The sequence below is a fragment of the Gastrolobium bilobum genome, unplaced genomic scaffold (assembly GCF_033153095.1).
Source record: "Gastrolobium bilobum isolate Gb01-03AN ecotype WA unplaced genomic scaffold, APGP_CSIRO_Gbil_v1 utg13108, whole genome shotgun sequence".
Classification (NCBI taxonomy): domain Eukaryota; kingdom Viridiplantae; phylum Streptophyta; class Magnoliopsida; order Fabales; family Fabaceae; genus Gastrolobium; species Gastrolobium bilobum.
In genome coordinates, this window is record NW_026896505.1 from 1,737 (window position 1) to 18,657 (window position 16,921).

At 32.1% G+C, this 16,921-nt stretch overlaps 2 protein-coding genes and 1 long non-coding RNA gene across 4 annotated transcripts; 1 reads left to right on the forward strand and 2 right to left on the reverse strand.

The window, feature by feature from the left end:
* Positions 1-2,650: 2,650 nt before the first annotated feature.
* LOC133300091 (uncharacterized) lies at positions 2,651-3,865 on the forward strand. The gene has a single exon (XM_061499587.1). The coding sequence runs from the start codon at positions 2,651-2,653 to the stop codon at positions 3,863-3,865; it is 1,215 nt and encodes a 404-aa protein (XP_061355571.1).
* A 3,741-nt stretch (positions 3,866-7,606) lies between these two features.
* On the reverse strand, positions 7,607-9,091 carry LOC133300113 (uncharacterized protein At2g29880-like). Its single transcript, XM_061499609.1, has 3 exons — positions 8,995-9,091; positions 7,900-8,261; positions 7,607-7,797 (listed from the first exon to the last, which is right to left on the reverse strand). The coding sequence occupies exons 2-3, from the start codon at positions 8,257-8,259 to the stop codon at positions 7,621-7,623; spliced, it is 537 nt and encodes a 178-aa protein (XP_061355593.1). The 5' UTR covers positions 8,260-8,261; positions 8,995-9,091; the 3' UTR covers positions 7,607-7,620.
* Positions 9,092-11,249: 2,158 nt separating this feature from the next.
* LOC133300114 (uncharacterized) lies at positions 11,250-13,972 on the reverse strand. Of its 2 annotated transcripts, none has more exons than XR_009750022.1 (6): positions 13,851-13,972; positions 13,212-13,281; positions 12,526-12,604; positions 11,716-11,826; positions 11,453-11,540; positions 11,250-11,375 (listed from the first exon to the last, which is right to left on the reverse strand). It is a non-coding gene; the product is annotated as an uncharacterized LOC133300114 (long non-coding RNA). The 2 variants fall into 2 exon arrangements; XR_009750021.1 differs by having other exon boundaries at positions 13,737-13,943.
* Positions 13,973-16,921: the final 2,949 nt, after the last annotated feature.

Below are 16,921 nucleotides of genomic sequence, written 5' to 3' on the forward strand. Positions count from 1 at the left end.
TATATTTATTTCCATCTTTGTATGGTCATGATTTCCCAAATTTAAAGTGAAAGCATTAAATATGGGAAATCATAACCATACAAAGGTAGAAATAAATATAAAATATTAAATTTGGGAAACCATGACCATACAAAGATGGAAATAAATATAATCGTTGGATCAACATAAGCGATCTAACGGTGAGATTGACTGGGTGTCACATGAGTGTAACATAACTTGGGTGTCACAATATCCTATCCCTATATTTTAATGTTATAAAGTGCTGAATTTTTTATGGAAAAATTTGTTGGATTGACCAACGCAATATGATTTCTGGAAACACATGTTGTGAAGTGTTTCATATTGTTGGACATTGTTGTTGATATATGTTAGTTACCCTCCCAAAGGGGGTTGTTATATATGATAATTTGAAAAATTGCATAAAAAAATTATTGATGGGGAATACATGATTTAGAAGTATTTGTCTGCCCAAAAGGGATAAATCAATTTTAAATTGCATGTGGTATTATAAAGAAATATGTATAATTTAAAAGTTTGTCTGTCCAAAGGGGATGAATTTTTATAATTGTATTTTTTGTAATTGTATGTAATTCTCCTTTTTGTTCAAATCTTCATGCAATTGAAAATATTTGTATATTATATACCTGTCCAAAAAGGGGTTTATGATATATAACTTATTTTTTGTTGCCTAAATTTAATCTTGTTGCATTGTGTATGTCAATCGGTTATTTTTGCTATTAACAACAACCATGTCATTATAGAGTTATTCACTAGGTAAATTATAAGAAATGCAGATGTATAATTTATAAAATATTTTTATTTATTGAGTTATATGCTTTCACTTGAATTGTTTAAATGCAAATTTTTCTTTTGGAAAGCTATTGTATATGAATTCATGATCAGTGAGGGTGCTACACCTTTGTGATTGTATTATGATTTTGGGCAAAAGGTGTAAGAGTTTCTATAAATTACTATAGGTAATTGTCACCAAAGTGAGATTGTTTGTATTAATTTATAGAAATTTCTTTGTAATTTAAATAATGTTTCTGGTTATTTCATACAATTTCCTGTCCTAAGGGGGTTGTAGTGTGTTTTGATTGGAAGATTATTGGAGATGGAGTTATTTGAGGTGTGTTGGTCTAGGTGATTTGTCTGCCCAAAGGGGATAAATCTCTGAAGTCAATGTATGCTCACTGAGCAAATTTTTTTGAGGTTATAGACGAAATTATGTTGGCCTTATTTTGATACTCATTGAATAACTCATCTTAGGTTCTATCCATGGTTGTATCAAGCTATCTATCAATTGTTCAAGGCTTTGTTGGTATTGGATTGTATATAGATCGAAGAGACTTGTATATTAATTTAAGTATTTATTTGATTGTTTATCTAATTTATAGTGATTTTTTGTATTCATTTTTTAATTTAAATTACAAATTGTATTTCTGTTTCCCCCCAATTATTAGTGACTTTTTAGATTTTTTTAATTTAAAATCATAAATTTGTTTTATTTTTGAATTATAAATTATGATATGATATACAATTTCGGTCTGATCCAAGTCCAGTTCTGATACAAGCAAATGAATTATATTGCTAAGTTATCATATTATGTGATACGTATCGTATATCTTGCGATATTAATAATTATTTTTTAACTGTCTAGGAAAAATTATAATAAAATTATATTAGGCCAAATTTAACTCAAGGCTCTGATAAATCCTCGGAACAAAAATTTTCATTTTGTTTTATTAAAGTCGTTCAAACTGAGAATATGATGGTATAAACATTATTATCCTTTGAAAAAAACAAAATATATCGTAAGCGCTTCATAGCAAGAGAAAATGAATCATATCATATATTTAGAAAGATAAGTTTAAATTTATTAGATAAAAGTTCAAATTTTAGATAAGCAAAGAAGTATTATTAAATATAAACCCAATTTATTAAAAAAATATGATCTAATAACATAATAGTTAATAGTTTCTGTTACACAGGACGATATACACACACTAAAATTGAAAGGAACGTTTTTTTTTTTAAATAAAGCCGGCATTGTATATCAGAACTAGTTCTAATAATTAAGCCGGTACTTTTGACTTACTTGAAGCAGGTTAATTTGAGGAATATTTTCTTTTATCTGTTTGGATACATTTTAAGAATTTTTTTTTTAATAACTCTATTTCTTATCGCGTAAGTGTTGCAATAAAATATATATATAAAAATTGTTTATCAATTTTTTTATTTATTTATAAAAATCAATGAATTGAAGTATCTCTAATTTTTCTCATTATGATATTTGCTGGCAGTTAAAATTATAAATCCTTATCAATCGATTATCCTATTTGTTTTCTTTTTTAAAGTCATTTAAATTGAGAATACGATAGAAATAAGAGAAAATAAATCATACCATATATTTAAAAAGATAAAACGAAATCTATTCGAAAAAGATTTGAATATATAAGGAAGTTTTCTCGCAAATCTCCAATTTAATTCGTAATAGGATTCTGCACGTTAGTAGTTATTAACAAGAGTCACATGCTATATTCAAGAAACACACATGTTCTCTCTCCTTTTCTTGAATCATAGTTATCTTTCATCCTTCCTTCATTGCCCCCTCTCGAAAGTTTTCTTTGCATTCAAACAACTTATCACAATGGCAATGTCGTCCCATGATGTGTTATTTGAGATATTCTCTTGGTTACCAGCAAAAGCTGTTTACAGGTTCAAGTCAGTTGGCAAGTTCTCCTTAGAGTTTTCAGATGAAACATTATTTGCATCGAAGCAGGCCCAGAATGCATTGTTAAAGGATGACACGTGCTTCTTCATTCAATCAGATATTGGTCAGAGGTACAATGGCCAAACAGAGTTACACCCTTTACCGGGAGAGGAGCTATCATCTGGAGTCTCTGATGATGTTTTACAATTCTTGACAAACTCTGCAAGAATTGTGGCTTCAAGCAATGGCTTGATTCTTTGTCGTGCTACTTGTCAAAACCAAGTTGAGTTGTTTATTTGTAACCCAGCAACACAATCTTTGTCCCCCATTCCTATCCCTGAGGATTTGCAGGTGAGTGTTGACGCTGATCTCAAAATCGTTTTTGAATGTCACTCAGATGATTGCATGCTGTTTCTTTTTTGTGAGAACCCAAAAGATGGTTGGTCTTCAAATTTGTATTGCAATGTTTACCTTCACAAGGAAGGTGTATGGAAAGCAAGGGAAGAAAGTTTCACCACAGGCGCTAGGAACTTGAGATTTGACATTCCTGTTATTCATAATGGTGTCATCCACTTCATCTCAGATTGTTCTCCTTACGTTAACAGAAATAGTCAATATTTTTTGCCATATATCATGTCCTATAATCTTGAGAGTGGAGCATCAAGAATGCTCCGTGTGCCTAAAAAAGCAAGAAGGGGTTTTAACGATGACAGCTGTAACATGGGGATTTTTAAATGGGGTAAAGTCACTAGTTCAACTAAATCAATTTGTTTGGTGAGGTTAAGAAATTTTGTTTTTACCATATGGGCTTTGAGAGACTATGAATCAAGTTCTTGGAGAATGATTTTGAAAATAAGAGTGAAAGCAATGGGATTAGTGGAGCAAGATCCTACTGTCACTGGTTTTACTGTCTTGAATGGTGATCTTTTGGTCTTTGCTACAACGAAGAAGGTCTATGGCTATGGTTTGAGTAATGAAAATTGTATAGTGCTTGAGGAAATATGTGAACATGGATGTGAAACCGGAGTCTGCTTCACTTCTTATTCGAACACTCTGCGCACGTGTGGTACAGATGCCACAGCTTTGCCTCCAAAGAAGAAAATGATGCAACCAATTAGTCCAATTTCTGTTCTCGGGAACAGAAATGGATAGAAAACTCATTTAGTAAAATTGGTTTTTTTTTGTTCTCGAGATGAATCGGTTTAATTTTTGTGCTGGGGAACAGAAAAAAGAATAAAAAAAAATCTGTTTTTTTGTTCCTGGGCACAAAATGAGAAACACTTATCTCACTCAATTACTCTCCACCACTACCATTATCACCACTGCCACCACCATCCCGACACGACCATTGCTACCATCGTCGTACCACCACCACCACCTCCACGTCACCACCACCGTCATTACCACCACCACCACTACCATCATCGTCACCACCATTATCACTACTACCATCACCACCATCTTCGTAGCCACTGACATCACTAGATTCACCACCACCACCCTATCACTACTACCGTCACCACCATTACCACCACCATCGCCACCATGTCATCTTCATCACCATCGTCGCAGACACTGCTGTCACCACCACCACCACCACCACCACTACCATCGTCGTCGCAGCCATTACCACTGCCGACGCCACCACTACCATTATCATGCCATTTCAATCGCCACTGCTACACCACCGCCACCACCATGTCATCATCATCACCATCGTCGCAGCCATTTCCGTCACCACCACCACCATTACTGTCGCCGCCGTCACTATGCCACCATTACCACCACTGTCGCTGCCACCCCTACCATTATCACGCCATCACCACTACACCATCGCCACCGCCACCACCTCTATGACGTCACCATCGCCATCGCCATCATTATCACCACCATCGATGCGGCCACTGTTGTCACCACCACCACCTCTACGTCACCACCAATATCACCATCATCACCACCACCACCACCACCACTACCATCACCGTCACCACCATTATCATTACCATCACTGCCACCACTATGCCACCATTACCACCACTACTGTTGTCACCATTACTGTCGCCGTTACCATGTCATCACCACCATCACCACTATTGCCACCGCCGCCGCCACCGTGCCATCACCTCCACCACCACCACCATGACGTCACCGCTACCGCCACCACCACCACAACGCCACTACTACAACCACCGTCGCCGCCGCCGCCACCACTTCATATGAAAAGGAAAGTGATGATCTGAAAAATTAATGCTTAATAGGAATAATTTTTTATTCTATTATTTGTTGTGTTATCAAACGCAATTCTCATTCTCGGAATAAAAATAAAACATGTTATCAAATACATTTTTTTTCTCAGAAATTGTTCCCAGGCACAGAAATAGAAAAGAATTGTTTCTTTCCAGAAACAGTGTCGGGAAACAGAATGGTTGCCATGCACACCCTTAGCATATTGATTCTTGAATAGATATCAATTTCCTATAAAAAAAAAAAAAAATCAATCGCCATCTTGAATCTTTATGAGTTCTAGGCGATTTCTTTCAAAATCTTATAGTTATATAGCTTTACACTATTTTTACATCTCCTAATAATCAATTAGCATAATAATCCTCATAATTATTTGATGAAAAAATATTAAACTTTTTATTAGTTTCCACAAGCTTAAATGTTTCTTTTTTATTTAATACTTTTTTTATTTAAAGATGCTATTTAAAAGAATATGACATTACTCTTCAAGATATCAGTACCTCATGCAAATTAGTCAAATCTTAGCTTGGTCATTCACTTTCCTAATGCTTAATTTAAATTAGTTTTAGTTTAAAATATTTACTTCTATTCTTCAAATTAAACTTTATGCGCTAAAATATACTAATGCTTTAGTACTTAAAAAAAGAATTTTAGTCTTAAAAAATTATGTTGCATGACCTAATAATTTTATTTCTTGGTCTTTAAATTGTGTTTACTTACTTTTTCTTGCTATTAGAACTTCTGGTTTTGTCAGTGCATGGTCTATGTCTAAGTGAATCTCAGGGCTTGCTTGAAATCTGTTCTAGAAAATAGTGTTTTAATTTTCAAAACAAAAAACTCATTTGGTAAGGTTTGCATTGTAAAAAAAGAATATTAAAAATTGTAACTATTTTTTATTTTTAAAATCAATTTTAAAGAATATGTCTTGGTTGTTTTTGTCTTCTGTTTTGATTTTTAACTTTCAAAGCATATAAAATATCTATTTGCATAACTATTATACAAAACAGTTATAAGAACAAAAAAAAAAAAAAGCAAAATACAATCAAACATGCCCTGGCATGTTTGGTGCACCGGATAATATAAGACCTGATAGTATAAGACCTGATAGTATAAAGTCTGATTGTATAAGACCTGATTAAATTTAATAATATCCAACGTTTGGCATAACATTGTATAAGATAATGTATTGTATAAAATAATACTATCTAGTGTTTGGTAATACACTGTATAATACTATATAGGATAAAAAAGATTTTTTTGAAAAAAATACCCTTTAATAAAAAATTATATAATTCTTTTAAATATGTCATATAATATTAATTTTTATAAAATTTTTGTCCAAAAAATAAAATATTTTTTATAAAAAGTAAAAATCTTCAATCTTTTAAAAAAAAAATCGTAACTAATACATTTTGTAAATTTCTTTAACCAACTTCTTAATAAAAGGAATATAATATTGGTTCTTATTTGGAAGTTCTAAATGTATGTCATTTACTACAACAAATGGAGTGAGTTTTGTAGAAAAGAGTTGAACCACTTTTGTTATATATAATCCATTCCTGCAGAAGAGGAAAGATGTATATATTAGAATAAGTTTAGCTCTTGTAGGATCTTACTTGCGTTTTTTGTTTTTTTATGTTTGATTAAGTTCTAGTGGATTTTAAGTATTGCATCATCTTTCCTTTTCAAAGGTTCTATGACACCAAATGCACAGAACAGACAATCATGGAATAATATTATACATGTAATCCATTTGGATGTCTGCTACGAAGTGACATGGTTTTCTTCATGTTATGTTTCTGTACTATAATTATTTGTCCTGATGAGGCAACTTTGGCTGTGATTTAGAAAAATCATTATAGGCCTTCAAACAATGTCACAGGCAATATTACTAGCTCTAACCCACATGCCAATCTCACTCAATCTATATACAGTTAGCAGAACCAGTACCCTAACCAACAAAATGCCAAGAGAAATACAATTAGTAGAACCAGTAGCTATGCAGCAAAAAATAGCATAATGACCACAAAAATAGATTAGCACTATAAAGCTCTTTATACCTAAGATAACATATCACCAATAATCAGAATTATGTGTTCAAACTGATCCCAATTCAAAATACAAATATTTTTCTTAGGTACAAGACATAATATGATCAAAATGAAATGAGCAAAAACTAGGTCATTGAGGTTTTTACAACTCCATCAAATATTTTCAAGAGTTATGATCAAGCAAATCTTTCACAAACTGCACTCTGTGTTCACCTTTGAACCCCAAAAACAAATGCACTAGAGGAAGGTTCGACATAAGTAAAATACCAGCCTTATTGCGTTCTCTTGGTGTGAGGTCTTCCAATTTCATCAATTCATCCGAAATACCCCTTGAATCATCATAAAAGTCTTTCATAACCTTCACACCTTCAGCCATTACCTTAACCCTTTCAGCCATAGCACCCATCCTATCAGCAGATTTTCCAACAACTTCTACAAGCTCCTTCACACCTTCACCCATCATAGTAGCTAGTGCATCTTCTCCTCATGATCTCTTTCTTACTCATCGACCTTCAGAGTTAGTATCTTTTGCCTTGTTCTTATTTTGATTCACATACATTAATTGAGTGACATCTTGGATGTCATTATCACTAACTACATTAGCTTCTCCCTCTAGAACAACTGCAGTACCATTGTTTTCATGAGTTTGTTCTTCTTCGTCCAAGTCCTCAAGTACATCAACAGGAGCTTCAGCATTTTTCCAGTAGCACGATCCTTTCCAAAGATGATCATCAATCGATTAAAGTGAGGAAACACCTTGGTCCTATAGTTCTTCAAGGTTGTGTCTCTCTTTACGTGTAAAAAAAAAATAAAGTAGGCACATTATAGTTAATTAAAGTAGATAAAAAATAAAAGAATATGTTCTATAATTGATTAAAAAAATTAGAGAACCTTAGCTTGGATGTATGCATTCCACACATCATCACTATCAACTAGAATCTTCTTGTTAACATCATCCCACCCAAAACCACTTGTGTTCAACATGTCATATACATTACCATACTCCGTTTTAAGCCTCCTCATGATCAACTCAATATGCGGCTTCACCTTTATGCCTGCTTCTGGAAACTTGGCCTCCAACTTTTGTTCTAACCATTTAAAAGTACCATTTTTGAATTGCCCAGCATCAGCCCTTTTGTTCAAGGCAACTGCCTCCTCTAATAAATCTAATAGTGTACTAAACTCTTCGTCACTCCAAGCCCTACGTTCTACTTTAACTTTGTTGGCTTGTTGAGTATTTTCAGATGCCATACCTATCAAAAAAATAAAACTCAATAATAATAGTTGTTCAATCAATATGGAATAAACAAGCAATGGAGGAACAAAGCCACTGGGGAAATTTTTTTTTTTCCAATTTTATTGTCACTGGTCCTTGACAGTCTCTTTGGACAATGGTTGGCCTCTAGTTATTTTTAAGTGAGAGTTTCATTTTAATGTTACTTTCAATAACTTTTTTCTCAAATGGAAATATACTCATCACAAATCTGTTATAATTAATTTTTCTAGTTATTGGACCCTTGAAGAGCTCATGTCCAAAAGCATAGTGCTTTGTTAATTTGAATTCTTAATGTCTTCCACCTTTTCCATTACATATAAGTAACCCTTTTTGTTGCTTGCTATTAAGATTTTGGCATACTACCACTCCAAGTCCAAGCTCCACGCCTTAATTACTCTATAGATCATTTAATAACAACCCTAACCTAAGAATCATTGAATCTGTTCGTACTTGCAGCTACCAATCCAGTTCTGACTTCCAACAAATTTTATGTCCAAAATATGAAATGGAGTTCCCTTTTTGGTCCAGGTCCTATTGTCCAAACTTAGCCAATTTCTGTTCTTTCTCTTCTTATTGACTAGCTAAGCCTCAAACTTTTCGTTTGCAATTTTTTCCCCAAAAACCATAAAAAAAAAAACTATCGATCAAATCAACCAAAAAAAAACACACACAAATGCAAATGGATGGCGTATAACAATAGAGAAACATACCTCGCAATATGAAGTTGGAGAGTTTAAATCAGCGCCGTCGTGCTATGGTTGCAGCTGCAAGACGATGGTGGCGGAGGGAGAAGAGAAGTGAGGGCTAACGTAAATGGAAAAAAGGGGGCAGAAGAGGAAGAGAAATATGAGATGGGATTAAAGCTAATACATCACTCCTTATTAGGTCTAATCCTACCCCCAAAGACCTGATTAAGTTATACATCATTTTGATGTATTAAGTAATTATGTTGTATAAGTTTATACTATACATTGGTCACACCAAACAACTGAAAATGTCATAATGTATAGTATAAGCTTATACTATCATGCCTTATACGTCACACCAAACAGTCCCTTAGTTTCTTGTTTGAGATTTAACAATATGAGTATGTGTACTCTTTTAATGTACCACTCACTGAATCAAATTTAGAATTATTAATTCACTACAAGAAAATAAGCATTTCCCGGCATTAAAATTACATTTTACGGCGGTTAAAAATTGTAGCAAAATGTTTCCCACGATGGTTATCAAATTACCGCAGTTAGAAGTGTCGAGAGTTATTTCACGTCGGTTTCTTCTAACTTCGGAATAATCGCTGCATATGTGTTTAGAGGCGGTTACAACTGACGCCATACTATGGGAAGATGATATTATTAAAAACTCCGCGGCGGTTTGCTAACCGCCCTCTTATTTATGTTTGACGACGGTTTAGTAACATTAGCAATGATTTTAAACTGTCACAAGAATATGTGTATCTGTCGCAGAAAATGCATGAATTTTATAAAAAAAATAATTAATTTTTATATAGAATTAATATTAATAATTTAGAATCTCAATTAAAATTGTAATCCCGAAAAATATTCCAAATATTGATTTATTAGAATCTCCAAGTTTAAATGTTGTGAAGAAGGGGGTTCCTTTTATAGAGGGGAAAGAAGGAGAAGGTGGGATGACTTTTTTAATATTGGACAGCCATTTTTTGACATTTATATCTCACACCAAAGGATTTAACTCAAAAATCGGTCTTGTCAAATTAGAGAATCATATGAGAAGAGCATGCCGACCAATTTTGAGGATGATTCAACGGTTCAATTGAAAGATATGACCCTCACAAACCGCCACCAACAAATATAAACCGCCGCAAAATATTATGATCTGCGGCAATTATGTTTAACCGTTGTGTAATTCCTCTATTTCAAGGTGGTTTATCAAAACCGTCGTCGAACATACATATAACCCAATATTTAAATTAACTGTCGCATTAACTGCCGTGGAATGTGATAAGACGATTGTTTCATCCTAATCGTCATGAAACGTCTATTGCAGAATGCCCCTTATCTTGTAGTGATTTCATACAGACAATTTGGGAAGAAATTTTTGTTGACTCGGTTAATAGTTATTTATTGAGTCTTATATCGAATACTTGATTGAATTTTCGTTCACTACATTTCTTTCTTTTTGGTGCGTACTTGATCATGATATATATACTTTACCATGTTCCAAACTTGTATTTGGAGTCCAATGGAAAATGTTACCGAAATTTTACCAAATATAATATGTAAGACTTATTGACCAAATATTAATCATGTGAACAAAAAGTTTATTCTTGAATGGGATAGGACCATACCACTATGAGATTTGTTGGTCATACCATGCATAATAATAATTTCAAGTCGTTTTGCGTGAACCAAGTTCTGTGTATGGAGGTCCCCTCTAATTTTGCGTAACATGAACCTTAATCTTATGTACTTTTCATATTGTTTCTCATTATGATATGTATGTTGGTTGCTTATACGTTGGATAAATATGCATGAATGTGTGCTTTCATTAGCTCAAATAAATATATATATATATATATATATATATATATATATATATACACACTACAAAAAAATTGATGTTTAGCCACGGTTAAAAATGTGGCTAAATAATCTAAAAAACGTGGCTAAATCAAGCAACCACACTTTCTATGAACATGGGTAATCATGGCGTTGCAATATACTTTTGCCACATTTTCTTTGAGTGTGGTAACATTCATTTTAGCCACGATTAAGATTATATTTAGCACGGTTTAACCGTGGCTATCGTAAGGATATTTTCAAAAAAAATAAAAATAAAATATATTTTGTGGCATTTTTTTTTAATTTGCTATCAGTGAATAAGGGTAAATAGAGATATCCAATATATCAATGTAGACAATAAAAAACCCATAAAATGTTAATAAATTTAAACATTTCAATACTGTAACTTCATATTTACAATATACTAGTATTAAAAAAAGAAAAAAAAAACCTACTTCCAAAAATAAAGATACTGACACACTATACTATGGAGACTTCCGTATTGATCTTGTTGAAGTCTTTGCGGAGATTCTCCAGCTCAAATTGACCTGAAAAAATACTAGTATGAACTATAGTAAAACATAATTATCGTGGCACCCAATGTGGATAAAAAACATATTGTCACCTTTTTTAATTAAGCGAATATTAGAGCAGATAAGTCGTGCTTGGCAAAGTGTTGAGTTTATTTCCATTGCTGCTGCAATGTGCATTATCTGGAAAGAGGGAAACAAATACAAATTAAAAGAAATTATCATTGTAAGCAGCAAGATAAAAATAGTTAATAAAGTACAAGAAAAAGATTACAAGGAATCGTGCTACATAGATAGCACACCAATTTAATAAGGAATTTTTGAAGATGAAATTGCAAAAGATATACGAAAGGCTTACAGTTAGGAAGGTATCATTAGAAGATTGTGCTTTATTAACATGGTCATTTGGATGCACAAACTTCACACAACGCTTATGGCCAAGAATCTCTGATGCTCTGTTTGCAATAACCTGAAATGTTCAACACAAACTTTCCTTTTTAACAACAGTTGACGATATTGATTAAATGGATGGAAAGGTTATGTGAGTCAGATTATCCTAAAACAAATGTTGTGAATCAGATCACAACATGCTCTATGTATCTCTGTGCACTGTTTCCTTGAGTTTCCTATATTTACAGTCCCACATACGCACATGCACCTTTGCATTTGAGGGGTTCCTCTCAACCCCTTGAAAAACAATATTCCTTTTTTTTTGCCTTGTTTGATAAATATTATCACCATGATTTTAGGTATAGTAGAAGAAAAACAAAGATTCAGTGAATAAAATTGTAGCTCAAAAGCCTTCAAGTATCGCAAACTATAAAGAACCTGCTGAAACAATTTCTTTAAGAATTTCTCATAAAAAAAATTATTTATTTTGTTCACAAAAAATCGGCAACTAGGCCTCTAAGTAAGTGGTAGCAACTAATTCTGCATGCACAGTTCTCGAACCAGGGTGTAAGGCATAGTGCATGTTGATAAACATTTTAAAAATATTTTTTTTTAATTATACAAGGTTCATTCTTCCTCACCTAACCTGCTCTGAGTTCCTTCTAAACTTCTCTGTACATTACAATTAGGGGTTTGTATTAATATCAACATATAATAAAAAAATTAACAATTTTCAAACGAGTAATGATTCAAAGAATGGAATTAGGTAATTGTGTACCTATTTTGCTCTTTTTGATTGTGTATGGCTCTCTCTCTCTCAGAGAAGCTGCTCCCGCTTCTGTCTTCTACGCCACCTCCTGAAGAATGAAACAAGTTTCAAGGAAAGTTAAAAAAGTTGAATAAAAAGAAAACTGGGAATGCCATGTATAGGTGAACGCAGCCAAAAATGGATTACAATTATAAATATATTAGTATTTAAAATATGTTTTCACTTTGTTTGGCTGCCAATAAATGCAATAAGAAATGAAGTCTGTGAATATAAAATTCAGACAAAAGCAATTTTCCCCTCATGGGAAAGCTAACTGAATTTGGGCAAAACTTGATTGTTGATATTAGATAAAACAAAACAAGCCACATTTTCATTTAATCGACTATATGGATTTTCATCCAATAATAATATTTTTAAATAAATGAAATAAACTAATTGATTAAAAGAAAGTAATCCATAAAGATTATATAACAGCTTGTGCAATATCTTAATGGAAAGATGGTACAAATCTTTACAGTGACATTAAAAGGCAACTCTAAATTTCCATTGAAAGTTTCTTACCACAAACACTTATGATTGCAAAATCCGTAAATTGCAAATAGGAAACGAGGTAAAAAAGAAGCTTAAGAAAAATATATATATAAGAGTACTACTATATTGAAACACTTTTAATGTCAGGAAAAAAGAGAATGTACCTTGTGTCTGACTTGTGAGGAATATTACGTCCCACATGTGGATGAAAACATATCTCTTATTTCATTTTCCCTGACACATATACATGTTTCATCAACTAAACAAAAATAAATGTCTCCAAACAATAAAGTATGTAATATTTTGCAACGCTAAGCATTAAACCATATAAGAGCAAGTAGTCATACATCAAACAATCTTTCCAACAAGAGTAATCACTCACATACATTTAGACCATACAACAAATAGTTTGTGGGCAAATTAGATAAAACAGAACACGACACAATATGGTACAAATACAGTAGCAAATCCACAACATCTCATCAGAACATAATCTAATTAACTAATCACTACATTGTAAAGTGACACCAAAATAAACACTAAACTTGTAAAAAAAAAAATTATCGGAAAAAAAGAACTGTAAGTTAGCTAAGCACAAAATTCATAATAATCCTTCGATTCTACACCTATTTAGTGTTAATGATCGAATCGACCATGAATCTAACCTAAATTGGACAAACAAATGTTACCTATAAAATATTGGTTCAGTTCTCTCTTCTCCATTTTCTGAAGATTTCCAATCATCAACAATGATGGAGGAAAACAATTGCCATCATGGTGAGAGAGGAGATCAACGGTAGTACCTTAGAGCCACGAGGAAAATTGCATCACAAGAAGGAGGAGGTGCTCAATGTCGTCAAAACCCTAAGGGAGATGGAGGATGAGAAAAGAGTGTTACTGTGTGAGACTTAAAGTTGAACTTCTGAGATCTGACAGGATGCATAGTAAAGTATTGGGTTTTTAAAATTTTTATCGTCGTAATTCTTGTAAATGTGGCTATATGCCATGTTTCTTGTAGTATATATATATATATATATATATATATATTGTGTTATATTTGCATGGCTTGAAATTTTGACAATGTTCAACTTATAGTTGTCACTTGTAATACTTGAATTTTCTATTTCTCATCTTGTCTTGTGAACTTCCCCTATTCTTATTAATAGGAATTTGGTTAAGCAACCGTTTAGTGAACACAATCGATTTTACCTAATTGCTACTCAAATCAACCATGTATGTAACATAACTTTTTTTTTTAAGTTAATCAACCAAGAGAATAATGATAAAGTTGTTCTTTAATGAATGAGAAGTCACAAATTTGAATACATAAAATATTTTTTGCATTTCTAAGAATTGTGGACATGATATGGTATAATATGTAAGAATAAAAACATTTCGCCCTCAAACTTATTCCCTAAGCATATTTTTTAATAGGTATTCTCACAAAATTATTACCAAAGATGGAGCTGTATTGAGTTTATTCCTTTGGCATTGAAATGATTTAATTTGTTTTTATGACTCTATTATTCAACTTCTCCTTCCCCTTCTTCCGTCATCCTTTAGCTAGCCATTTTGTTGGGTTTTTTCATTGAAAGCCTAAAAGTCCAACCCAATAAGATTTTGGACAAAAACAATAAAGCACATTGTTTAAAAAAAAATCAAGGAAAAGAACAGATTAAAGGAAAGGAAAATTGATGTTATTTTTCCAACAATTTTTTCTTCTTTTATATATTAAGGTAAATGATAAAGAAAATATTTATAAAAAAAAATCTACTTAGGCCAAAACCTCATGAAACATCTGAGAGAATTGGAATTAGGTGTCAAAAAAATAGAAACCAACGGCAAAATTTTTTGGTGGTTAACAAAAGTGGTATTCTGTTGCAGGTTCATCGAACACTTTTTTGGTGCAGTGGTAGTTAAAAGTGATAAAATGGGTTTGGCCGGCTCGTCAAACGAGGCAGGACATGCTGAGTTTTTCAAGCCTGCCCCGCCAAACATGCTAGCCCACTCAAACTGAAATTTTTTAAAAAAAATTAGTGTAAAATGGCATATGCTTGACGGGTAGCCCGCCCCACCTGTCCAAACTGAATAGGCGAGCTAAGTTTTCTAATTCTTTAAAGGCGGGCAGACCAGCCCATTTTTTGACATGCTTAATTTTCTTATTTTGAAAAAAAAATGTACCTAAATAAGTACATCTGTTGCACAATAAAAATTTCTCTTACCCTGCCAGTGACGTCACCTTCCCTTCCATGCTTCACCATTTCCCGAGGATTGGATATTAGAACCCAGGCCTATTTGAAAGCCCAAACGTTTGGGCGGGCTTTGTGAATTTAAATGTCATTTCAAATGGACAATAACTTTAAAATAAAAATAAAAATTAGATTAATTGCACTTTGATCATTTTATTTTGACCAATGTGTAATTTTGGTCTCTCAATAGTTTTTTAATAGCAATCAAATTTCTCAATTTTTTTAATTAAAAGAAATATATTCCTCCGTTATTCTATCATTTGATGATTAGCAAAAGTTATTAAAGTAGTCAATGATTTATACATGTGCCATGACATTTTAATGAGTAAAACATCTTGATGAATTCATTGATAACTTCAATCTATTACATATTTTATTTTATTTCACTAATTTAAATACGTTATTTTATATTTAATCTATTTATATTAAGAAGTTTAAATATGTTAAAATCATTAATATTGGGTCCATCAAGATATTAATTAAATAAAGTATTATGTTACGTAAATTGTTAACCACGCGTGTCATCCAAATATATTAATAGATAAAAAAAATAGAGACTTGATTTTTTTTTTATTAAAAATTTGGAGAATTTGGATGCTAAAAAAAATTGGGTCCCAACTTCTGTTGTTGCTACACCACTTTTTCGAGTGCACCAGACACAGAAAAAGTGGACCCCACCATTTAGAAAAGAAAAATCAGCATCTGTCGGTGTATCCAGATTTTCTATGTGTTGCTGCAAAAAATTTCTTCTGCAAGAATAGTAGAAATATAAAGCCTATACATTAGTTATTTATAATAGACTAAAAGTGGAATTAAGAGAAAAAAAAAAGACTAAATAATTTACTAAATAAGAAATTTGTTACGGAAGAATAGTAGATACAGGGATCTAGTTATTTTAATGTAAGATTTACTACTTTCTCACTCTAAGTTTTTAGACTAAAAAAGAATTCCCATGAAACATATAAGTTTATAAGATTTCATCACATTTTAAAATTGATTAGTAATTTGTCAAATTACTTTATTCCTTTAATTTTAATTTAATGTTATATAGTGCAATTTTTTTTTTTTACTTACTCAGTCACTCATTATTACGTTTAACTCTCACAATAGCTACTTCAGAAGTTGCAAATGTGTAGTATATGATTGAATGATAATATAAAAAACTTTACACAATGCATAAAAATAAAACTATTACCTTTATTTTAATTTATTATATCTTAAAATATAAGATAATATAAATTTAAAGATTATATTCCTATGAGTATTAACTTTCTCTTATACTTTCTAAGAGCAATTGCCACAATTATATTACTGATCCAACATGAAGAAAAAAAATACTTAGCGTTACATCCTTGAAATATTGACCATAATCTTTTAGGTTTAGGGTTCCTATGCTTGAATCTCAATGTTGTCCTGATGTGCTTGATTTCGTCCAACAAAGAGGTAGGATAAGAAGTTATTTGCTCCTGCTTAAAAGAAAAATAGGCTATAACAACTAAAAAAAGCAGGGTGCAAAAATATTTTCAAGAAAATAATAATACCTGCACAAACTTTATCGTTGTAATTTCTTCATAAACTCAAGTGTTGTTGACTTATTTGGACTATTTAGGAAAATGTTGTAATGG